Here is a 26360-nt window from a genome sequence, read left to right as displayed (position 1 = left end):
AATTAAAAAAAAAGAACTGGAACAGTAATTCCTGAGGAAAGGATCATCTTGTCCACCTGAGAATTAAAATCCCTTCCGTCCTCATCCACATAAATATACTGCATGGCATCAATACCAAATGCTGCCCCAGAACTGTTCCAACCTGTGCATAGACACCACTTTTAAAAAATCCCCAACTCTCAGAGGCCGTAGTACTGCAGCACCGTTCATGGTAATTCAGGTGTTGGCTAAGTAGCGACCGTGGCGTAGCCATCTGTCCTCCGGCAGCTGCACCCTGACCGACTCCTCGTCTCCCATAGACCCTGACAAAGTCAGCCCGCGGGAGTGTTCAGGCACAGGAAAAACTTCAAATGAGAACATGAGAAACGGTGACAGACAGCTTGAAGAGCTCTGTCTTAAATGAGAACCAAATGTGGAGAGCACTCGGTGATCATTACACAGAAAATATTTCAAAGTTTCACAATAAATTATGTGGAATTAATTTATTCACACAAATGAATTAAGACCAATAAGATCTTTTTTTCCAAGAAGAAAATATTATGCCAGCCTTACCAATAATTACACTAAAAATTCAGAGCATTAAATGGTAATTGTTTAAAACCTGGCAAAAACACTTGCAGTAAAAATAGCTTTAAAAATACATGCAGTATTAATAGCTTCTAAACTGATTAGAAAAAAGAACGTCTTTCAAATAATGTAAAAAAGATGCAGTAGGTTTTTATTCTGCAAATTGCATAATGGAACAACTTTGCCTGGGTTTAACTGAAAGCTTGATTTTAGTTCTAAATAATGTTTTCTTGCTTCCCTACTTTGCTTTTCCTTCCTGCTCCTGCAACTCCATTTGGGGAAGCCCTAGTTCAATTACCTTGTTCAGAGTCAGTGGATATTGTTGATCCCATACTGTCAGTGCGGATACGCTCCATGCCCTGCACGGATAGCTGCTCCAATCTGCGTTTGAGGTAGCGGTGTTCCCGCTGTAATTGTTCTTTAATATTTAGAGCTTTTCGGTCCTGTTCTTCCAATTTCTTAAAAGGAGAGAAAGGGGTAGTAAGCTGACAAGTTTTTACTCATGTTAACACATAAGTAATTTAAGATTAAGTAATTTTAAAGCAAATTTAAATATTTTCATTAATTGATAATTAAAATTAAATTTAAAATGTTATTGGTTTTGTTACCATTGTATAGCCGTCAGTAGAATTTAAGCAGGCTAGGCCAGAGATTAATTTGTTTCACAGTAAGATACATGGATACAGGGCAGGTGGAAATCCCTCAGACACTCTATTGCCACTACCAGATGTTCCTCAGCTAAGACCAAATTATTGTTGCCTTGGTTGTGAGGAATATTTAAACCACTTTGTCAGGCAAAACTGGCACCACCATTGATAACAAGAGCGCAGCTCAGGTTTCAGTCAGAACATAACGCCTCTTTAGGTGAAATACCAGACTTATCACCATAAAGGAACCTTTGCGAGCGTCCAGAATGCTCTCCCTCCTACCGCAGGCCATGGAAATTTTTAGCATTAAAAAAGCTTCATTAACAATAAGCAGTATTAATTATATATGGCAGGAGGAATTTACTAACAATTCTCTTTATTCTTGCAGGTTTTTTTCCCTGAACTTCTGCAGAGCAAATATGATAATTATGTGATAACCTCCTACAAAATCAGTGGTATTAATCCAAAACTTCTCAGCGAACAGTCTGTGAAAGGATCCTTCCACACATCTACCCAAAATCTCCCCTCTGCTTTAATAAAAGAAGGTATTCATTTTGGAAACAAAAAGAATACTTCACACCTGGTAAAATGTGCTGCACTGTTGGTCCAAATGCAGTAACAGAAATAGTATCTTTTAAGATTTAAAGATTTCAACCTCTTCCAAATCACTGACAGCCATTTAAAAAAACTGACTATGTAATTAGGGAAGAAAGTGTAATGAGTATGATGGGATCAAAAGCAGGAAGGACACACAAATCAAAACACCTTATATTATTTTAAAAAATAACCTAACTGATGAAGTAAATTTGGTTGTAGCCGTAAAAGCACATAAGAAAGACCAGATTTCTCTGTGAGCTGTGTTTACACAACCACTAAGATTTAGGAGATGTGCAAGGAGTGAGTACAGCTGCTGCTGATTCCTCCCTACCGTCTGAATGAACCTATGCTTGGTTTTCTGAGGAGAGCAGGGTGGGACAGTGCACAGCAAGCCACAAGCAAAACGATTTCAGAGATTTTGCTGTTTCAATGCAAGCCTGAAAGCAAAAGCATTTATCTTTGAAAAAATAATTGACACTATTGAACTGGGCAGTTTCCTGGTTGAATGAAATCTAACTTCTGCAGTCTCATGTTAAGCCCCCTCCCAGGCCATACACTACGTAGATATGCATCAAACGTGGATACACAATGCTATAGTAAGAAAAAGGGTTGGTACATCCATGTACACAACAAACCAAATGTGCCCAGTTGATCAGATTTCCTTTTCCTGTCTTTTCCTGGCTGCAATGCCAAACTCTAACAACTATTTTAGGAATGAACTTAGTGATTCATATCCAGGAGACTCAAAACTGTCCAATCTTTCAGGGCCAGTTTCAATATATGGGGGTGTACGTGTGAAAAGTTCAAAGCTAATGACTGTATTAGAAACGGCAGACAGGCATTGGCATGCTCTGGTAGTGCAGCGGGGAGGTAGCTGACCTGACAAGGGGGAGCAATTAAGTGGCAACCGAGTTAGGGTAGATTCAGTTAAAATCTTACAAAGAAAGTTAAACTTCAGTTTCAGTTTTCAGAAGATGAATAGTGGTACTGTGCACGATGGACTTGGAAAGAATCTGTTCCTGGCTTTTTTTATCAGCAGCTGAAATGGTAACTACATGGCTAATCTCTCACACTTGCCACTTGTAAAAACAGTTTTTCAATCTGTATGTATAAGCCCATGATAGGGGGGCAGCCCAAGACAAAAACCACATGCGGTGCCTTTCACGCATGTTAGCCTGAATTATAAACAAGAGGCCAAAATCTCAAATGGTAAAAACAGGGGTTGCCCAGCTGGAGTAAATGTGCTTCTAAGAGCTGAGGAAGTAGCTCAGTAAAGTTGTTCACAAGAATGGTTTTGCTTAAACTAATCTTTAGTTCCTCATACGAATTACACCCATTTCTGCAACTGCAGTGAATCTTAATGCTGTAAAACAGCAGGCTGTTCTCCAAAATATTCTAAGATTACTGGCAGTGTTCAACCTCTCCTGACACTTTTCTTGACCTGTTTCTCTGTAACACTGAAAAAATGCCAGATGAGTAATTACAGTCCTAGACACAGCAGCAGAAACCTATTCTTTAGATTTTACATTTGAATACCTGTTTGTCTTATTCCTGCATATAACCCCACTCCCCTGAAAACTACGACAGTGAAAATGGGAGTGAAGGTGTCTTTAGAGAGAGGAGGCCTGAGAAATAATTCCCTTTGAATTACCTGTGCAAACGTATAACCTGCACTGCTGCTGGATTACAGGTGAGATTTTGGGTTGATTTTTCTTTTAAACTTGTTACACCCATGAAACATGCAAGGGGAGTGGCAACTAACAGGAGACTGCATTTCATTTGTGGTTTCTTTTAAATGATTGTCACATGCTCCAGGATCTGGCCATCAAGATGTGGGATGGGGATAAGGCTTACTAGTATCTATAACCCCTTTGACTCTATTAGTTTTTTCAGTCATGAATGGATCTGGCTTCTTGCATTGAAATCAATGCATTGTACTGCTGCATTTAAGGACTTTGCTCAGTCCTTTAAAATTAACATATTAATCAAAGAACAGCTTTGATACATATATATTATTTTTTTAAAAATACGATGTAAACCATCAGTACCTAAGCAGAAATCACAAAATTGCCATTTATGTATCTGAGACTGCAGGGGCAACTGCAAAACACAAAACCTTGACAACTGTGACTGAGATCCTTGCAATAAATAAAGGCCAATATATCCCAAAAATCAGACATATGGATATAGATTTTGTGTGAAAATTAGTTTCCTCTCTACGGATACACATTCTGGAAGATTCTGCTTTAAAAGAAATAAAAATATGGATGAATGTTTTTACCTTGATATGCATCTTAGCTCTTTTCAACAGACTTAGAGTGGTGTGTCTGGTGCTGTCCGGCCCGAGAGGCACAAGCTGTTTTAGCTGTTCCAAATATAGCCGGAGTTTAGCCCGCCTGAAATTATTAAAAATGAAGAGCGTTGTAGTAAAGTTGCACCCGAACAGCATATCCTATATGCAAACACCATCTGCTTGCAGGATCTCTGTGCAGAACTCGATTCAACGGTGGCTTCCTTTCCCCTCCCTTTGGCAAAGTTTCAGACTGAAAGGTCACTTGAAATGCAGTAACGCTGCCTGGCACATTCAGACAGTAGTTTTGTACGTATATTTCACAGCAGTTTGCTCAGTCTGGTTAGTCCCATCTTAACGAAGGGGGAGTACGCTCAGAGAGCTGAGAAATCCAGGCAAGGCTGCACACTGAATCTATGGCTGGGTAAGGAAGAAAAACCAGGGCTTCACTCCAACACAGTGATTCTTGCAGGCAGACATGGAGCTGTGGGAGGGAGCAGGGAGGATGCAGACCCCCGATTGCTCTCTCCCCCGTCAGCCTTGACAGGACACACTCCTGCTACACAAGGCAAGGGCATCCATGCATCTCTGCACAGCTCAGAGCTGCTTCTGGCCATAGAAATATGTCATATGTAATATTGTAATATATTACAGTATATTGTAATGGGGAGGCCCTGATGGCCCCTCTCCTCCCATCTACTGACCCACTCTCCCCCCGAGAAGGAGACATTCCTCCTCGCACCTTACAGCTGTGACAACCTTAATTATAAACACACAAGAGCAAACACTTCCAGCCATAGTGGGTCCTGCTTTCCCTGTCACTCCTTTGCAAGAATCACTACTGCTGCTCTCAACAATCTCTCCTGTACTAATGACATTAAATCTATGAGTAGAAAGAGGATAAACAAAGTGGTATTTCTACAGATACTTGGTTTCCAAACTTTTGTCTGCGAGAAAGAAGTTGGCAATACAAGAGTCCACGAAACAGTTGTTTCAACTATCCAAAACAAGGCAGTGGCAAACCAAGGAAGAGTGTGTGAGTGTGTTTCTACACTTAAAGCCAAAAGAAAATCTCCCCTGGTTTTAATGCACAATTCTTGAACAGGAATCCATACAGTTTTGCAACAAGATAGAAAGGGATGCAGACGCGCTTACATGAGAACATCTCTAGTATCTTCCTTTCTGCCAGCCTGTTACAGAATGAATAAAGCCATGACCTGGAGCATGCCGAGATCCCCCACAAAGCTGTAACAGTAAGTGAAGCAGATCACAAGTGTGAGATGAATAATCACCTTTTTCAAATCTGCTCGATGCTGCATAAAGGAAACAAACTTTGCAGGAAATTTAATGCTTCTGGTCAAGAATAAAATTTCTTTTGAACAATCGGTTTGGAACCAGAATTCAGCATCAGTGTTTGAAATGCAGCTGAAGAGGATTTAATATGCACCAAACGACAAATTACACATGTGTAATTGGAATGATTAGTGCAATGTGAAAACAACCTGCGAACTAATGGGGAAAGAGCCCAATGCAAAATAAAATCTAATTAAAATGCAGTACAGTAATGACTACACCCTCACATGTTTAGTTCTGTCTGCCTATAAATCAGCAACGTATTAGGTAGGAAATCAGAGAGCATTTCTATAAAATTGTTAATTCTGTCTTCAAGCCACTTAGGGAAAAGGAATATTGGTGAAAATGTGATTCTCAGGAGAAAACTCATCACAGATTTTTTTGCTTAGGCCTGAGGTTTGTTTTTAAATACAAGGCTCTAAACTTAAATGCTTAAACTTAAACCATCTAAATACCAGAATTAGGGACTACTGGGATTTATACAGAAAATCCTAATCAGGTAAATTTTTGTTTCTGTGTCTGTAGCCTCTAACAACTACCTGGCGGTTTTGTGTTTCAAATTAAAAAAAAATTACTTTAGGGACTAAATTAAAATAATTTTTTTTTTTTAATAGCCTGTAAACACACAGGCAATCATCTGCGTCACTCAGCACAACTTGGATGCAACTGTATTTAGACAGCTGACATGAAAGCAGGGACTGAAGATAAAGGAGGATGTGGCAAGGAAGAGGACAAGAATAGGATCCAAATAGTAAATACAGAGTTAAATACATTGAAATGGAACGATCAATATACTTGGAGAAATTAAAAGTCTGATAAGGAACATACAGAACTGCTGATGTGAGATCTACTTAATATTAATCCTGGAAAACCTTAATGAAACCAGACTACATACACAACTTACCTGCCTCTATTACTATCTGAAGAAAGTCTGCTTACCACAGGGAGAAAGTAAGGATTTAGTGCACTTCCTTATCGTCACCCGGGGAGTTAACAGAAACATTACCAAGATCCAGAGGGCACAGCTGTGTGTCTTTTTAAAGCACTAACTCTTTTATGTACCTGCCAACCAGGTAAAGCAGGACTTCACAGAAATGCCATGAAGAACACGGGACTGAAGCTCAGAAGAATATTTTAACTGACCAATGAGAAGAATTAAAAAGAGATAAATGTTAAAAAAATGCTTCAAGGTATTCTCAGCACTAATGACAGCACTAAATGCAATAAACACAGTCGCTAAAAGACCTGCTCTAACGTCACCTTTTTTATTTGAGGGGCTTTTTCTTTCATTTAATTAGGCAGCACATCTGAATCCATTAAAGATTTTAAAGCATAAGCTTTACATAGATCTTTACACAAATGCAGGTATGTTCATGTGGCTAATTCACATATTATAACACAACAGCATAACTAATGGCATAGATTGTGAAGGTAAAAAAAAAAAAGAAAACCAGCCCAGCACAATTCCTGTGGTACTGAAGTAATATCCTCACGTTTTTCATTTTGCACATCTTAGAAAAAACTGTAAGACTGTAAGAAAACATTTCAGGCATGTTATGTTAATAGATCACACCAGCAGGAACAAGGGACTCAAACTTCACAGCAGATAAGTTGTCGCGTACAGACTCTGCCAGCACTAATTTCTCTCTTTTTCTGCAGGGACCTGACAGCTTTTGCTTCTCCTCATCTGACTGTGACCACCGGAGGAGGGAAAAGCACTCAAAAAGGTAATCACAGCCTGAGCTGCTTTGTGTTCTGCAGCTCACACCTTAAATTCCACCTAGAAAATAAGCAAAAACAAAAAAGAAGCAGCAAGCAGCCAAGCAGCCTGGTCTCAGAGCAAGGGGGTAACAACCTCTGTACATGAAACGTGGTTGAAGTTGGGTAATTATGCTCTGCTCCAGCTTCCAAACCCGACTGTTATACCTTCGCCCACACAAGGCATGGTGACAGGCCAGGACTTACAGAAGCCAGCACTTTTCTCACCTCATGCAGATGCACAGAAATATCCCCCTCGTCACTGGTACTGAATTTATCAGGGAAGGTAAGGATCTTAAAAAAAGCCATCCAAAATCTGAATCTTCAAGCCTGCAGCCCTCCATTTTGGGTACAGCCCCGCACATGGACAGAGGTGCATGGGTGGCCTGTCTCTCATTTACCACATTTTCCTTTGTGGCAGAAGATGAAAGGGTTTCAGATGTTCCAAGACTTCAGTGTTTCTCCATAAGCGAGCTCACAACATGGTCCTATAAATCTGTGTTATAGCTCTTCTAACGCTTAATAAAAATGAATTACTAAGCCCACAGTCTTGGTCAGCATTCCACAGCAGTGGCCATGTCTAGGAGCAGTGAGTGGTTCATCACATTCACATAGAGGAGAAAGAAGGTTATTGACAACTAACACAATGGCTACCAGCTGGAATTGCCTTGAACTGGTTTTGAATCCACGTAAGCCATGATGGGCAATATTTTCAGAACTTATAGCAAAATGAACCTTGGAGCCTCACAAGTTGGAGAAACAAAGCAGCAAAACAGTGTTGTTAGGAATTTCCCTGCAGTACGAGGACATCCAGCAGAAGTTCACCTGAAGACCACTAGTCCTCAGAGACTCCAATTTGCTCTGGTGCTTGGCTATGAAAAGGCAGGAGCAATGCTGGCCAGAGAAGCTATGGTTCACCACTTGTCCAAAAAAGGCTACCATGCAAAAGTAGATTAAGATCTTTGACTCTAACCAATTTCAAAATTCTGCTAAATGAATCTATTAGATAATGGTCAATAAGCTTCCCCGTATGTAAGAAATCCCAGATGCAAATCCATTTTAGCACACTAAGAAATGGAATACTAAGATGCAGAGGAAAACAAACAAGAAACAAAAAAGCCTATTGTTCACACTGGATAATCTTCATTCCAAGGAAACAGCAACAATTCCAAGAAATTCCTACAACTACTTGATGGGTGGTTGCAGCGGGAACAAAATATTTCTCAGTAGGCCAAATAATGTAACAAGAGGCAATGATTGTGAATTGGGAGGTTCAGGATAGACATTAGGAAACTAATTTTTTAACAGGGCAGTGGTGCACAATCAGAACAGGTTGGCAGAGAGGCTGTACTAATGCCATCCTTGGAGGTTTTTCAAGATGTACCCAGACAAAGCCATTGCCATTCAGAGGTCCCTCCAATCAACATTTCTATAAGCATTTAAATCAGAGATTACTTGTAAAGATGTAGCATTTGACTCATGAGATTGCTCCCATTCAGCAAAAAAAGCCCCCAGTTGTGTGACTTAACCCTGTGCCAGTCTGATCGATACAGTGCTGGCACGTTTGTGGAGGGACCCGATCCACCTGCAGTCTTTCCACATGGGCTCCCCAGGGCTTTTTTAGTTCCAGCACAGCAGATAGAAATGTCCTGCAGCTAGTCAGACAGCAGACAGTTCTTCAGGCAGTAGTTGCATGTTTTTTGATAGCAGCAAAGGTGTATTTCCTAAACCATACAAGTATAACTCTATAGACCTTATTTGTGGGAGAGAACAACATCCATTGTTCAAGACACTGATCTGCACAAAGCCAGCTGGAAAGGCAAAGCCTTCCTTCGGCAAGTGCACGTCCAAAACAAGCTCCTTAGTCATCAGCATGGCATGCCTTAGCCAGGCCTCAGCAAAATTAAATGACCACAGACACTCATGAAAGTTTAGAGCATGACAGTGAAACACGTGCTTGTTCATCCCACCACCTCGGCTGGGCAACCCATGGAGACAAAGCTGCCGACAACCTTCCCTGCATTTATGGTAGGTAGCATGGGGTTGGCATATCCTTGAAGCTGCACCTGAAGACATAAACAGTTCCTGCTGTTGACATTGCACTGCTGACTGCCAGACATCACTTGCTGAAAGGGTCAACAGGGCCATGCTCATGTGTCACTCAACAGTCATGGGCAAGAGTGTAAAACTCACTAGAAAGAATTCAAATTCATGACAGTGTTCACCTTGCACATCCTCAAGGTCTCAGTCCACAGCCTCCCCAAATTAGAAGAATGACTCTCACATACACCCATTCTCAAGCTGGCTGTAAAGGGAAGGAGTTTGCCATCCCATGGGAAGTCCCAGAACGGCTGTGGTCCACACCCACCCCCTCCTACTAGCAGACTGCACAGTCAATGGAGCTGTCTTAGCCATACTGGAAGACTTAGATCTTAGAACTGCAGCATCTCCATGTGATGGGCTGCAAGGATCTGGAAGGCTAGGAAATGGGCAAAAAGCCACTAATTGTCCATATTCCCACACTGCATGCTCTGAATTTCCCTTCATGCTGGCTCCAGCAGAAATTGGCTGGGTTAGACAGGGTGGTGTTGATTCAACATCCACAGCCCAACGTACCTCTCACACCATAGTGCATTGCTGAAGCCCGTACAGGCATGAAACAATGCTTGTCTCACAAGAAGGCCCTAACTGTGCTTTCTGCAAGATGCTTTAGTGCTAAAAACACTTGTGTGGCTGAAACATGCATCTGTATTTCAGATATCCCAAATTTAGTCTACTAAACTAGCTGTGTGTACAGGGAGGTTGACAGACTCTTGAATCAATTGCTAAATATACTTGCTTGGTGGTGTTCTGAAAAGAAAAGGACACTATAGATCAAACACTGAAATGACAGTGAAAATGCAATCATTAAGAGTCACACTAGTGAGAACAATAGATATATTTGAAATAGATGCAAAAATTTTAAATGTATAATTTCTGTACATTAACCATTTCAGTCCAAAAACCAGATAGCCTCATACACTATCGCAAGGCAAATACAGTACAAATTTAAAACAAACAAAACTCCCACTTCAAAGAATATAAAATATATGCTTGAAATGATCTAGAAGATGATATATTATTACAAACTGGACAGAGTTACTGAAGCATTTCAGATCCTTCTCTCATGTTTCACATTTTTTTCCACATTGGAACCTATCCTGGTCCTGGTGCAGCGCAATGAAGTTAATACACAAAGGTTTAAATATAGAGCAGTTACTAAATTTTTCATTGTTGCATAATGACTATGTAATCTGGCTTAATAATGTACATAGGATAAAGTCAGAGAAGAATCTCTGCACCAAAAATTCACTTCTGGAGTCAAATGTTCTCCAGGTACGTTATGAACCAAAGTGCTCTGGGATGAGCCCACAACTCTGTTGTCAGAGACCCCTGTGGTGAACTAATGGTTGTATTTTCTCCCTAAAGAAGGATGATTTTATCTCCCTGCCAGAGATGAAATTCAGCATAAAATACAGAAGTGAGCTAACTGCAATTATAGGATGCTTGTGTTTTTACAGGAAGGTTCTTCACAGTTTTATTTATGAAATGCATATACCTGCGTACAGGGAGCACTCAAGTTTTAGATAGAGAGCATCTGCAAACACCGAAGCTCAGGATCCTTTGGGACATGCGCTGGTCAGGATGAACACAGACAGCACCATTATTCATCAACTTATCATTATCTCAAAGTTTTTAAAGAATGTAGACCAGCAGTAAAAACTCCCCCGTTGTGAATTCAGGATTACCACCAAGGTATATCAGAGAGAGGAACACTGCCTGCCTTCTGACTCCACCGTCAACCCTTTCTTAAAAGAGCTTAACACAGCAAGTCAAGATCTCTTAAGGGCTTCAGCTCTTTTTATTTTGTGCACAGTCACACTCTTGAGTGATAGCAGAATTTTGCTGCAAATGGCATTAATGGTACTGGAAGGTAAATGTGATCATGTTGTTTTGTATATTCCTGGCTATCATGGCCAAACGTATAATGTAGGTACACACATAATTATATATACCCCACTCTGCTTAGTAGAAGTTGGTACTCAAGCATATTCATGTCACTCCTCCTCAGGCTAACACTTTTCTTACAGTAGGTGTCAGGAATGATATATATTTTTGCAGCTCTACAATACTTTTTATAAACTAGCAAAGATGATCCTGTACTAATTAAAACACATTTGTTTACAAAGGCATTTAAAGAGATTGTAGATAAACTTCCATCTTAAGAAATCATAGAAATCCAATCATATAAACATCGTTCTAAAGAAACCTATTTATTAATGGGCCAGACAGAATTTAGCATATCTTCAGCAAAATATTAAATACAATGGAAGATAATAACCCTCCACTGAAGTATAAAATCCTGTCTCTTCCATATTTATTTCAGTCAGAAACACTTTCAATACTTTCTACTATACAAAGGATACCTCAAATACGTTTTTTTTTTTCCAAAAGAGGCTCTAGCTCATACTCAAGTGGCACAATCTATTTCAACTACACAACAAATTCGCTTTAGTGAAAAGGAAAGAAAACCTCTTAGTATTAAAGCACTGTACCATAGCAAGGCACCCAGTGTGCTGATTGCTACGAGATGTGTGAAATGCTTGCTCACAGCTGAGTGCCTCAGAGTCAAAACCAGAAAATTCAGTAGCGCCCTTACAGCAAACTTCTTGGCTTTTTATTATCCAAGAAAAGATAAGCCAAACACCAGCATCCTGCAATAGATGCCATTTTTTTTTCTCTATATTAAGAACAAAATCCTGAAGTTTGTGCTGCAGGTGAAGATTCATCCAAGGTTTGTTCCACATGGCATTTTTTGCCTGTGTCTAACACCTCATAGAGGCCTCTGCCACTAAATTCAGCAGTGAAGCCCGGGTAGGTGTTGTAGCAACTAACAGGCAGAAAAGCTGCAAGTACCTAATTGCAGTGATTGTTAGTGAATTAAATGCAACAGCCTACAACCAGCACAACCACCTGCTTTATTTACTTCAGTATTAACTAGCAGTTTCACCCTCTATATGCATTTGCAGCATGCTGAATATTTTTGGGCATCTGATTTGCTAAATTGACATCAGCCAGATAGCTTTAGCAGCCAGGCAGCTGGTGGTCTTGGGGTACTTCAGAAGTATCCAAATACAAGACATTACCCACCTATGAAGGCAATGGCTGCAAGTGGGTCTTACCATTGCTAGCTTTCAAAGAGTCAATGCTGCTATGAACTTAGTCATCTGCAGGTTTTCATGTGAATACTGCTCAGAAATGTCTGGTGCTGTTCCTAACGCTAAGGAGGACAGAAGAAGACCTCTGCTGCCTGTCATACAGCTTACCATCTCAATGTTTTGTACTTTTTATCACTCTGAAAAATATTTAACTTCTCTATTTCACTATACATAAACGCACACTGCAGCATTCATAGTGCATTTTATTTACTTTCACTTAGCACTACTTCAGTCCATGTGCTAAGCCAAGACTCCACACTTGAACTTTGCCTTTTTACCTTCCAAAAGTTGTGGGTTGTTCACATTTTAGAACATATGCATGAAACCAGAACTTATTCCTACACTTTTCAGCAAACATAAGTTAAGGGAAGTACCTGCAGTGCCACAAACGTATGCATTTTTGGCCAGCTAAGCCTCTTGGCAGCAGCGTGCAGAAAGCTAGCTGGGATGCAAGCCGGGGACAGGTGAATACTGGCTGGTCTGTGAGAGGGAAGCTGCTGACTCCCAAGAGAGGGGATGCCTGGCAGATGTTGCTGCCCATGTTGCCCTCCTCCCCTCTCCCTCCTTTCTCCATCCCTCCAGTAGCTCCCTGCTGAATGCAGTAACAGCTGCCTGTCCCAAATTACGAGCACTGGGCTACATCAACGTTTCCTCATCTTTCAAAATGCCTACAAGCCAACTTTCATGCTCTTTGTTGTCCAGTTCCCACCGGAAGGTAAGCTGTGGTAGCCAGAGTACTGCCATAAGCTATGGGCAGCAGCTAAGATGGGCAAATGACAGCAACTGCTGGGGCTCGCTTCGGGCTGGAATGACCCTGTAAAACAACCTGGACAACACCAACGTGAGAGACCCAACAGGAGCCTCAGCTGCTGGTGGCTGGCCAGACCACCCACATGCTATCCCTTTAGGAGTGTATCTGACAGCAGAAGCAGACAGGCTGACGAGGGTCCCAGAGCCATGTTTGACTTTGGCTGGCAGAAGAAATAAAAGCCCCATGGCACAGCTAGTGCCTGTTGTCATATTGTTCCCCGACCTCCCACTCAAGTTCTCCTCCTGCTGCACAGAGCGAGCACGAGCTGTTCAGAGAGGTGTGCGAGGTGTGACACAGGCGTCTCCCCCACTGGTGCCACCGCATGCTTATCCACATGCCTGAACTGCCTGCAGATCAACCCAGCAAGATGACAAAACCAAAATGCAGTGGTTGGTTTCCAAGCAGTCCTTTTCCTTTGTGGGCTTGTGGCAGGCAGGCAGGCAGAGGAGCATGGGTACAAGGCAACGCACAGGCAGGACCATGTCAGCAAGGTCTCCAGGGCAGGTGGGATGCCAGCAGCTCTGATTGGTATTGGTTTTAAACTGCTGGGGAACTGTAGCCTCAGGCTCCGCAGTATTAACAACTGCAGGACTGACATCTGACCACCCTCATCTCCTCTCCTTGTTTTTTTTCCCAGGCTCCTCCCTCCAGCCAGGCTTGTCCTCACTTTCTCCAGGCTGCAGCCATTCCACTGTCTTAAGCAGCTCTTACTGGAAAAGCAGCCATGAAAGGCCCTTCATCATCTTGGGTCTTGAAGATAAGTAACAGCAACACACAGAAATTTGAGATGTGCTTTACAGGAAATCTTTATAGGAATTTACAAGCTATACAGAGATTCCCAAAACCATCACAAGCAAATGTAATGTCAGCTGGATACCATTTGTCTTTCCTGAATGGTGACCATCTCAAATTTGAATGTATAGGATTCTCCATCCTTTGACCAGAGGCAATAAAATCTCTGACTTTGCAAGAATTTGAGGGAACAGAATCAAACATTATGGAAACAGTTGAAATCCCCTGCAGTAAGCTTTTGCCCTTGTATAGATTTTTTTTTCCTCTGCAAAAAAAAAGAGGAGATTCCAACCTATATTTTAGCATTGCAGCCTTCAAGATATGCTCATCTATAAGGAACAGTTTACTCCATTTTAAACCTTCAAAGTCAATGTCAGACAAATATGAACAATTATTACACCTATAGAAAAGGAATTTCTTTTTCAGGTGTCTTCTATTTTTAGCCCTACTATCTACCAATTATCTTTTAACATTTACCTCTCCAACGTTTTTAAGCAGTAGCAAGAGAGGCATCACCTAATAGCACGAGCTCGGCATCGCATGGTACCTACCTAATACAGGCAGCTGAACAACAGTGCCTTGTGGAGAAATACATGAGTCATGGAAATACCTTTGTACACGCTTGAAAACAGAGTCCACACACAAAAAAAAAATCAGCCATGCTTTTTTATAAACATTTAGTACTTCATTCATCCAGCCTTCCAGCCATTTGTTTCACACGTTAAAATGCATACACTGAAACTTAGTAGTCCTCCTAAATTAGACCTCTCAAACCTATCTGTCTTACTGGCACTCAAGTTTCTTAGATTACACTGCAGGGAGACTTCAGATTTTAAGTTTGTCTGTTACCTCAGAATAGTGACAGCCCAATTAGATAAGGAAAGTGCCATTGTAAGATCATGCCATTCTGGTATCAAGCAGTTTTAATTCCCACTTGAAGTTACATGGAGGTACATGCATACTTACACACACTCCCCATTGAAACCCCAAGAGTGGATTAGGACTTGCCACCATTTACGCGAGGGTGGTAACACTTTGGTCGTTGCTGATGGTGGAACACTGCAAAGTAAATTTGCACAGCAAAGCCAAACCCACGACACCAGTCTACAATAGCTGTGTTTTCAGCTGCCACCTTTCATGATACTCTTGTAAGTAATTTATTGAGAACTGCTGAGAGTAAGTCGAAGAGAACTGCATTTATTTAAACAAGGAAAAGCTGCGTAATGACAATGGGTTTGCACTGGGCTTACACGCAGAGGGGAACAGGATGATAACTATAATTTTCCACAAATTAACCATTCACCAAAAGGTGGTTGTAGAGGATGCAGTCAATCTCCCCCACGAGTGGCCACAGAAGTGTATATGTCCCTCTCACGTGGTGCTTAAGGCAGAAGGTGCAGTGTGGCTCTGCACACACAAGCTACACGTTTATCAACTGACAACACCCCAGAGCAAGTCACTGCTTACAAATCAGCTCATGGCTTGAAACTGGCTTTAATTATCAGACTGTTTCCCCACATCAAAATGCTAAGCAAGAACATCATGTCTCAGGACATTTGCCAACAGGAAGGATCTTATAAAAAAAAAAAGGGGGGGGGGTGTGACTACAATGCTTAGAGAAGCCTAGAGAAATTGAGCTGTAGCACAACACTAAGTGAAGAGAGCACAGTACGAGGCCTAGCGATCTTTTTCTGCCTAATTTTAACCTCCCTATAGACCTAGTTATTTTATACATATGTCAAATGAGGGGAGAAATGTGTTCAAGATTTTTTTTTACACCACTCTATGATGCCAAATTAAAGGAGAGTCAAGTCAAGCTGAATTATTTTAGCTAAATTAAAAACATGTATTGCCATCACACACTGAGCACGAGGCCTTGCAATGGCAGACAGCCGGAATTAAGCAGCCTTCTCCTGCATCAAGTTAAATGAAGAGTGTGAGGCATTAATATCTGCAATACTGGATACCTGTGACTGTGGTTTTATTGTCTATTGTACCTCTATATCCAAATACCAAGTAAATACCATGCGTCCCTATTTAACTAGCCTAACAAAAGCTGTAGGGACTCTATGTTCCCACATACACGAGGCACCAAAAGAAACAACAGCAATTCACAGTGCAGTTTTAAAACCTAATCAGAGTTAAGGCAACTATATCTCCAGTTCAGCACCTAAACACTTTCTTGTTCTCAGAGGTAGGAATTTTTAAGCTTTGCCTGGGAAATTAAGTAGCAGAAAGGGATTTCAGTGCTATGTCTTACTTCCGTTTTTGCTTTTGCTAATACTTCCTCACCACCTGTACCTACCAAAGCTTCGCGATCTTCTTAGAGGGAGCAGCTAATGGTGGCAGCTTGAGCACCCACCAATGAAGTCAACTGGCTTTTGGGGGAAAGGAGGTGGTGGGTGTTGCTGTCTTTTACCGCTGTAGGTATTTGAGATTTCCTCCAACAAGACAGCTGGGGTGCCCTGGGATGAAAAGGCACCTGCTCCAGCCAACCAAAGGCTGGTTCGGACCCCAAGGGAGAACACCAAAGGAAAAGAAATCACCCTGAAGTAATTAAGAATACACATCCCCAGATGTCTTGCTGTACATCTCCAACTCCGTCATTGAAACCTTGTAATTAGAGGTGAATAGAAAAGACAGAGTGAGGTGTATATATAAACAAATTTAGGGGAAGGATTAAATGCACTAAATGCACTGACTGTAATTAAAGACGGTCTCTTCCAAGGCTTCAGTGGGTACTCTTACTTTCATATGAATTAAAAGCTGAGCAACACTTACGTAATATTTCCCCCCGAACAGTGACAAAATCTGGCATCACGGGACAGTGAAGAGTTGCAGATATCTGACAGTCCTGCCTCAAAGTTTAGATTTAGCTTGCCACAGCACAGATAGTGCCTTGTTTGTAATTTAATTTCCGTCCTATTTCCCTTTCCATGGAACAATACAAAGCTGGTTGTCTCTGTGCCAGACTGGGTGCAGTGGAGCAGAAGCTGAAAATGATACATTTGCAGATGATAAGGTATAGAACCACTTTTCAGAACTCTTCCCCCCATTTCCTCCTTCTTCTTCTTCCTTCTTCCCCACAAAACTCAGCCCACGTTTCTTAAGCATGGTGTCCTGAGGTTATCTGGCAATGGAAGGAAGAGCCAGAAGTTTGGACTCACTTGTCACGTCAGTATGTAAACTCAGGCAGTGGGAACCAAGACTCCCGATAGTCCATTTCAAATACCTGTTAGCACCTAAACCCAGTAACTGCTTCTAGCCAAACACACACAACAAGCTCCCAAATTTCCCTAGCAGAAATTATTTGCTCCACCCATGCTGTTCATTTCGGCAGTCAACACAACAGCACTTACCAATCGGGATTAAGTCAGCTTTCTTGGGGCAATTACAGGGTTTGCTACCTTTATGTTTTGTAAATACCAGCTAATGTGGTATGTAAGACACAAAGTGTCTGTGCAGCTGGTATTTGCGAACACTGACAGTACTCCCAACTTCAATAGGAGCTGCTGAGTTCTAGCAGCAATTACATGCCAGGCAGGTCCCTTATTTAGCACCTTATATCTTCATTTAGTTACCTATATTGAAATATCAATGAAGGAAAAGCAGATAAATTTGTTAGGCTTTAATCCCAAGGTGGCAGTTGGGAGAAGGGGACTTGCAAGTAGTTCTCCAACCTTTTAGAGACGTTTTACCACATTCAGATGTAGCCTTTGACTGTTACCCAAATCTTCTGCTTTCTTGCTGTAAGGTAGAACCTAACGTAGGCTTTCTTAATGTAGGGCATGTAGCCTGTAACTAGAGTTGTTAGTTTTCAGGTCAGAAACACTAAAACAGATGACCTCACGTACATACATCCAAGCACATACCTCTTCTGTATCAGCTACATCAATCTCCAGGCACTACACACACTAATTTGTACAGGAAAAAAATTGCATAACATAAACTAGAATTAAACAATAATATTAGCTACTTGCTAATATTGTCACTCTGCTCTATTCTAGCAGGATGTGTACCGTATACATGTTTCAGTTTCTATCTCAAACACAGCACTCTGTGAAGGCCTAAAACAACCTTCTCCTTCCAAAAACCGGGGGGGGGGGGGGTTGAAGTGGTCTTTAGAATAGAAAAATCTATTTTCTCCTCCAATCAAGACAGCAGTCACCACCAGGCATCTCTTCCTCTATTTGCAGGGCATCAGACCTAGCTGTTGTCTGTACAGTCCTCAAAGTACCTGGAAGTCTGGCCCATCTACCTCCATTTTGTACAAGACCAGCTCACTCTTTCTACCACTGCAGGTAAGAATTGGCCAGGTCAATTAGCAGATGCTGAGAACATAAACCACCTTTTACGTAGTCCATTAAAGGCCAGCACACAATGGACTTATGTTTGGAGAGAGGGATGAACAAAGTCAAGTGGAAAAAATGCATGCACTTGGTTTCTCGCCCATCTGCTTTCTGCTGGCTGTTTGGTTGGCCAGGAAGCACATGGCTTTCTGGAGCCCAGACCCAAAGCTGCACTTAGGCTCTGCAGTTCAAAGCCGACTTCAGCATGAAAAAGGACCTTAGAATTTAGTCAAGACTGTATTTTAGTCCATTTTTTCATTGCTGAATAACAGCTTTGTCCAAAGCATGAGGATGTGTACATCTCTGACACCTGGAATATAACTTCCTGAGCAGATTAACTTCCAAGTTTCATCTGCTTAATATAGCCCTCCTTTCCAAACCAGCAGTCTAGGTGGGAAGACACTTCTGTTGGGAGTGCATAATCAGGTGAGCTGCTGTGTGCACTGGAAAGACAGCAGGTCAGTGCACACGCATTTATAGTAGCTATTACAGCATGAAGTACAGGACAAGCCACAGGTCCAGACATTTGCTGACTGCCTAGAGGTGAGGAAAGAATAGCATTTCAGTGCAAAGCCTTAAACCTTCTAATTTAATTCCATGGACTCATCAGACTTAGAAATACAGGATATTTCAACAAAAGCAATGGATTAAATTTTCAGTTCTGTGGGTCCAGTTCTTTATAGACTTTGCTAAACAAGCTCCACAGAAACAACTTACTACAGCTATTTAAGACACAAACACCATCATATACTTTGCCCCTCTCTTGGAAACCTGAGGTTAAATGACAGGTAAAAGGGGGTTTGGGGGCTTGAGCTGAGACTCAGTCTTGCACTGGCTGAGGCAACCCCATTCGCCTGACCACAACAGCTGGCATCCTCAGAGAGGCAGTCATAGCTGGGGGTACCTAAACCATGGTAGTTGTCTTCTCACAAAGGCAAGTCAGACTCTTAAGACATTACGTTGCTTAAGCAGTGCAAAGGTACATTTACTGCAATTCACTTGACTTGCAATAAACTACTTTACACTAACCAGAGGAGAAAACAGAAGAAACAGATATAATATGGAGGTTAAGTTCTGCTAGTAAGAGGAGGTGGTTCCTACCACTAATGTAGCAGCCACATTATCTAGATGGTTTATGTATAATCTGGACATGTCCTAGAAATGGCAGCAGTTTTTATAGAACCATTATACAATGAGATCTATACCAGGTCAGTAAGACCCAACCAGTGCAGCCAACAGTGGCCAAAACTGGATGCTTAGGAGAAATACTAAACTGGCAAAGAAATGAACTGTACTATTTTGTAGTGTAAATTAATACCGTCACTCAAAGAAGTGATCACACCTTCTCCCTGTGCTGGTGTGTGGGTGTGCCTGTGACAGTGAGCTGGCTCAGGAAAATGAACTGGCTGAAGAAGCAAGCTTCTCCCCTCTCTCCTGTGCAGGCAGGCAGCAGGACCCAGCAGCAGCAGTGAGCAACCAGGCTGGATTAAACTCATGATGGAAGCACAGCAAGCGAGCCACACACTGGGTGATCCTTCCTTGGAAGTACTCTACCTCCAGCAGTTGGGATCTCCTCAGCTAGTGGCCGCACTGTAGCCATTCAATGTGATGGATCAATGCAGTTATATCTTTATCCTGCACAACAGTACTAACTGCAATGGTAATTTGCAATTTTGAAAAGGCAGCTCATAATAAAAATAAACATTAAGCATTGTTTTGGTATGCTATTATTTCAACGACCTTTCAGTTCTGTTTCAAAACTTCCAAGTTTATCAGCAACTGGCGATTACATGCTTTTCATTAACCCTGCAATTTAGTAACATGAAGAACCACAGAGAGAATTTCAAGACATCCATCTATGCACTGTCAGCTTCTACAAACTTTAAACTCCAAGTAACCGTGGTTAGGTGAAATTCATGTACCAATGAATGTCACTGCTCCTGGCAAGCTCATCTGCACTTACGTCATGAGAAAACTGACTATCTAGTAGAACTTCACTTCAGAGGCACCCACTCTATTTACTTCATCAGCTAATGTTGTACATCATAATGCTCCCATCAAAATACTTATTTTTCATCAAAACCTACATTTTTATAAAGGTATCTACTTTATACACATGGTGATGCAATCCAACAACCTTTTTCTGGCAAGGCTTTAGGTTTAAGAACTACACAAAGCACTATCCAAAACTCAGGCTGCATTACCTTGTGCACACACGGGAATACTTTCAGTCTTTCCCAATCAACAGTGTAAACAATGCATACTTTAGGCTCATTTGGGAAGAAGGAAAGGTTTGTTTTCTTCTGTGAGAAGGTTTTGCAAGTCACTGTGTCTCATGTATTCCCAGTTCCGGTCTTGCACTTCTAAAAATTCAGGGCTGTCCCACTCAGCTGATCCAGGCCATCTCCACGGCCCTCACAGCTTGCTGCAATACAAACAAGTGAGCCCTGAGCAAGAGAGATCTGCTCCCTGTTCCCACCCGATACCCAGTGATTGAGCTAAACACTTCTGCACTTCTTCTCACAGCAACTTTCAGAGGAAAGCAAGGACATGTCCCTAGAGCACACCTCTCCCAACAGCAGTGCCTGGATTTTACCTCCACCCAGCTCAGCTCGCCAGCTTTTGTCAACCCTACGCCTAGGGACCTGGGACAGGAGGTGCCAATTCCTCCAAGCAGGAGCGCACTTGCCACTCAGATGCTGCACTGCTGAGCACTGCCATGCTGGACATCACCGGTCCATCCTGCCCCAAGACATTAATCAGCTCCCTATTCTAATTATACTCCCCACTGCTTGCCAAGAGTTTACTATTTTGGGGAATGCAGGCAGGACAACTTTTACCGCTGCTATCTGTCCCTTCCCCCGATTAAAAAAAAAACCCAAGAAAACCCCACAGAGAATAATACAAACGGTTTGACAGAGGCAGGAGATAACTGTCCATCTAGATCAAGCTGTACCATGGTCACCCAGCCAAGGCGCTTGTTCTGCTCACATGGTGCCAGCCTGGGGACAGCAGCATGTGGCTTGCTGATTTTAAGGCACACTTTTCACTAATTCTTAAAAGCTCTTCTTTAAAATCCATTCTGTTTCACAAGCTATTTTCAAAGACTTTGCCATAGAAATGACAAGATGTTGAACACCTCCTGCAGCAGAGCTCCTCATGGCCAGGCAGGAGTGAAATGACTTTGTCACCAAAGGAGCCCTGGCAGGTCGGTCCCAGCACCCCTCGTCAGGGCTCCATCTGCTTCCGACAAGAAAGGATGGACCACGGCAGGGAGATGTCGCTTCCTCCCGCAGTCTGTGCAAGCTGGGGGGACAAGTCCACACATGAATAGCAGAGGGCAGATGACTCACTGCCTTCGCTGAGCAGTGTGAATATCTCAGCACAATCTTCAGGGGGGTATGCCTTGGTTTTTACATTGTAATGTAGAACTAGTATAAATTGACACAAATGGATGAGATTATGCTGTGTCTTTTTAAGAAACTTGAGTCTCTTGTGGATTCTTGATTTTTTTACACTATGAAAGTTGAATACCTCTGTACAGCTGTCAGGTTAGGTCTATTTTCAAATTGCCTTGCAAAAAGTCACAATTACCAATGTACTTGCTATTGACATTGCTCTGTGAAAGCCTATTGATATAATGCTCTGGCTGGAAACAATAACAAAAATATATACATTAATATACATGTATATATTTGTCATTTGGAACGAGTTGCATCCAAGCATCATTCTGATTGACCTAACCATAATTATTAAAGAATCTTCTAGAACCTCACGTGTCCTTAGGATAGAAGATTTCCCGCCTTCCTACTTATTTAGGCCTATTTAGGGCCTTTCCTGTTTCATGGCTCTGAGATGCAAACCTTAATCACACAGGACCAAAAGAGGATTGCCATTAGAGGAATGAGTCCTTATGGAGTTTCACTATAACAAACACACACTGCAGTTCTGAACTGGGTATTCTAGGGACACTTAAAGCACAGAAAAAAGAATTTTATGTATGAATTGCTAACAAACACTTAATTGACAAAGACATAATTGTAGTCTGAATTCTATCAGATAACAAGAGTTTTTGTTGGAATTATGTCTCTGCTTCCATTTGCCTTCCTCTAAGCATCCCCCTCAAGAGTGTACAGAAAAAGGAGACCCAGCAGCAGAAAATGGAAATTAAAGTAGGGGTGCCAAATGGCCAAGTCTGCACAGAGAGATCAACCACTGCCATTCCCACCGATGTCAAAACCAGAGATAAAACCTGCTATGTGCAACATCAATGCAGAACCTGAAACAGCACTATGTACCAGTGGCTACCATGACTTTCTGGTTAGCAGCAGCTCTGGCCACTCTCATCCAGGACACAAAGGCCCTGTAAATGAGGAAGCCATTTCCCTGTCCTCCAGCACTCAGTCCAGCCCACAGACACCACGTGAGGGACTGGGCAAGGAGGAGGATATGAGCAGCCATCTCCTCTCTTCCTTCTTGACAGGCTCTTGTGAGATAACCACGTGTGTCTCAGCCAGAAGCATCATAGCAGTGGTGAGTCAAAGGCTCTGGTCCTGGAAAGGATACACCTCCAAAATCAACATCCAGTGCTTCAGAGCCAGCAGGGCAGGGCTGCACCAGGGGAAAAGGATGGGCTCTGCTGCAAGGACCAGCTGCTACAGGAACACACTAATGGCTGTGACTCTTCCATTACAGTTTGCAAGAAGCTTGATGGCTTTTAATGCAATTTTAGTAAAACAGAGTGAAAAACAGCGTGATCGGTATTATCAGTTCATATAGTCACCATGCTGGAGGAGGGGGTTGTTAAAAAAAAAAAATTAAAATTACAAGAGTTCTTCACACCAATACATTAGGTAACTAGAATTGTACACACCTCATCTGCACACACAAGGATCTTGCACTAATTCACAGTTTCTCACCAGGAATAATAAAAATCTGGCTTCAAGTATAGTCTAGCTGTAGGAGGTACAGCAAGCAGCATCAGCTACAAGTATTAGTTGTATAACCACAAGATGTACCTTGCAGTTTACCTATTTTGACCTTGAGATGGCAGAGAAAGAGAAGGTAGCAGGGCTAATACTATATGGTCCAGCCACTACAAAGATATAACACAGAACTGGAAGTGGTAACAGAGATTGAACAATTAATAGATCCTTCTTCTGTCCCTGCATCTACTGCAAATGCTGCTGTGCCTCATTTACTGTGCTGCTTAAACCTGTTAAGGCAGAGCAGAGGGAAGAAGAGACAACTCCATGCTCGGGTTATAAAAATGAGTGGAAGAAAAAAAAAAAAAAGGAATATGTAGTTTGAATGACAACAAGTCAGTAATGATGGAGCAGGGGAAAAGGAAGAAATGGAACACAGTATCTAGAAAGAGGATGGAAAAAAATGAGAGTGAGAAAGAAGCACAGTTGGGAACAAAGATTTTTTTTTTTTCTTTTAAAGAAGTATGACTGAAGGACAAAATTTTACATGAAGTTATTTTCCTGAAGACTCTGTCAGCAGAACTTCTGCCAGCTGATTTCACTGCCTTAGCCAATGCACTGCATTCTGCAGCCCAGGCCTGCGTTTGTGAGTTTGATCCCTCCCCAGTTCCTCTCATCTCTAGGATGACCACGTGGCTATTAGGCAGGGCTATAGTTTACTCATATTACAATTAAACTACAGGAAAGCATGTAGGCATGCAAGGAAGTGATGGTCTAGCTGCTACATAACTGTGGCCACAGAACAACACACCAAAAAAAACCTCCAGTGAGTTCAATCTTCTTGTGCCATCAACCACGTTTCACATATTTAAAAGCATGCAAATAGGTTTAAGTCATATTCACACATATAGGCTTTGCTTTCTTTGGATGCATGAAACCCCAAAGACCACAAGCTACATGAAAAAGAACAAAAAACTACCCAAAAGAGAGTTTGTCCTGCTGCCTGAATGATAAGTGAAAGGCAGCAATCCCGCAGCGAGGGTGCCACAGCACTGCTCAGCCGGGGAACCGAAAGCCAGTGCGAAGACGGGCACCTTTTGTGCTTGGCAGCTCTCTGTGTGCACCTTCAGAGCAGCGTACCCCAGGAGACTTCCTACAGCTAAAAAGCCTGCCTGCAAAAAAACTCTGACAAGATAGAATAGATGGTAAACACTGCCTCCAAAACTGTGCAAACATGAGTTCTTTAAAAATCAGGTCTTCAAGGGTCTAATGAATGTCCTTGGTAAGTAAGTACAGCTTTTCACCACGCTAGATACACAGAACCAGGGCTGCAACTCAGGCGTTGCCGATTTCTAGCTCACACAAGCTCTTTGGACAGGACACGTACCAGCAAGGAAGCAGACGGAGGGGAAAAACGTATCCGTAGGTACTTACATGCAAGATGAAAATTAACTGCACTTTAGGCATACTTTAAAAAAAAAAAAAAAAACATAGAATAACCCTGTGTGACATACTGTTCCCCAAAAATGATCCACCTTAATCACAAAATACTTTTGATTGTACTTACAGCGTTTAACACCTCTAGCAAACAGTTGAGGCAATCAGATTCTTTACTAGTAACAGTATGGTTAACAGGTTACAACATTCATCAGTCCAAAGCTAATTATCAGGGGTGTTTCAAAAATAGCATACCAAACAACAGAAAAAAACCGCCAAATAATACTATACCTATTAGATTTTAGTTGATAAACCCCCCCAACTTAATAAACTATTCACTGCAAAATCAAAACAATTTCAACAAAAAATTCTTCAATAAGCATGGCAATTCTAATGTCAGCCATTCATCTTTTAATTTGCTTTTTTCTCAAGACTTACCTATGTTTTTCTAGTTCATTGTGTGATGACCTATTAAAAAAAGAAAAGGAATATTAGAGAAAAGGATAAATACCAAGATTTAGAATACTTAAAAGCCAACACCTGTATAAGTTGCAAAAGAGCTCTCTAAAACATGTATTTATATGGATTATGAAGCAGCTTTGCTGTTAAATTGGTTCACTTTCACATCCCTTAGATACTTCAAGGTATCAACTTGATTTCCACAAGTAAACCGTGGGTTGGGGGGGGATTATAATAAATTTGCATTTATTAGTGTTCAATAGATTCAAAGACAGAATAGGACATAAAAAAATGAGCAGGTTAGTAATAAAAACAGCCCACAAGATTTTTATCTATGAAGAAAAATTATGAGGGGGCAGAAATTGTTAGAAGATCTAAATGGTAACAGGTAAGAGTAAAAAGCACCCAAAAAGCCAGCTTTCAAGCCCACGGAGAAGCAGAAAGAAAAATCAGCAGCTAACCACTGCTGTTGCTGTTGACATCTTAATGGCAAAAATAGAGGACTCCTCTTAATTCTTCTGAGTGTACAAACAGGAAAAAAAAAAAATTAAAAATCACAGTCCCTGAATGGACCGCATCAGTGTGCTATTCTCTTCCAATCTATTAGGATTCAAGGTTCTTCCCACCCTCTTCCTTGACGATGCCTCAGGTTTTTTGCCATTAGAAGGCAGCCCAAACTGCTTGGAGCATAATTGATTCAGATGGGTATATTAATTTTATTTATTTATACAGCTCAGATTAAAATAATTCCTAAAATGAAGTTATTGTCACCACTTCAAACCCAGCAACTTCCCAGACCTTTACTTTTGTCCAACTAAAAACATTTCCAGTACTTAAGGGTCAAAAGCTACAAAGGCGGTGGCAGCTTTTACGGCTGGCAGATAACGTCAAAGCAGCTCTCCTACAATGTGCTGTAACCCCTGCCTGCAACTGGGCACTATGTGCTGATTGAGACAGCTTTGTGGAGGTATAAGCACACAGTCCATCGAGTGAGCAGAGACATCCCAGTCTGAGAAACTCCGCCTGCACAAATGCACGACCTGCCCAGCGGCAAGCCGTTCTGCCTCTCCCTGCACACGCGTATGCAGCTGGATGCTGCGGCATACTTAGGTGTTAC

General features: G+C 41.7%; 1 protein-coding gene across 1 annotated transcript in view; it reads right to left on the bottom strand.

Annotated features, from left to right (window-relative positions):
• MXD4 (MAX dimerization protein 4) overlaps positions 1-26360 on the bottom strand; it is a gene marked incomplete at its 3' end in the record, with an annotated part of 35916 nt that overhangs the window by 262 nt on the left and 9294 nt on the right. The window contains exons 3-5 of the mRNA XM_081998982.1: positions 25223-25252; positions 4093-4207; positions 866-1025 (exon numbers count right to left, since the gene is read on the bottom strand). Of these exons, the coding sequence (XP_081855108.1) occupies positions 866-1025; positions 4093-4207; positions 25223-25252 (305 nt within the window). The remainder of the gene's footprint in view (positions 1-865; positions 1026-4092; positions 4208-25222; positions 25253-26360) is intronic.

Source organism: Phaethon aethereus, assembly GCF_964289735.1.
Source record: "Phaethon aethereus genome assembly, chromosome: 4".
Lineage (NCBI taxonomy): Eukaryota > Metazoa > Chordata > Aves > Phaethontiformes > Phaethontidae > Phaethon > Phaethon aethereus.
The sequence above is the reverse complement of the archived record's forward strand: the minus strand, read 5'-3'. Positions and strand labels throughout refer to the sequence as shown.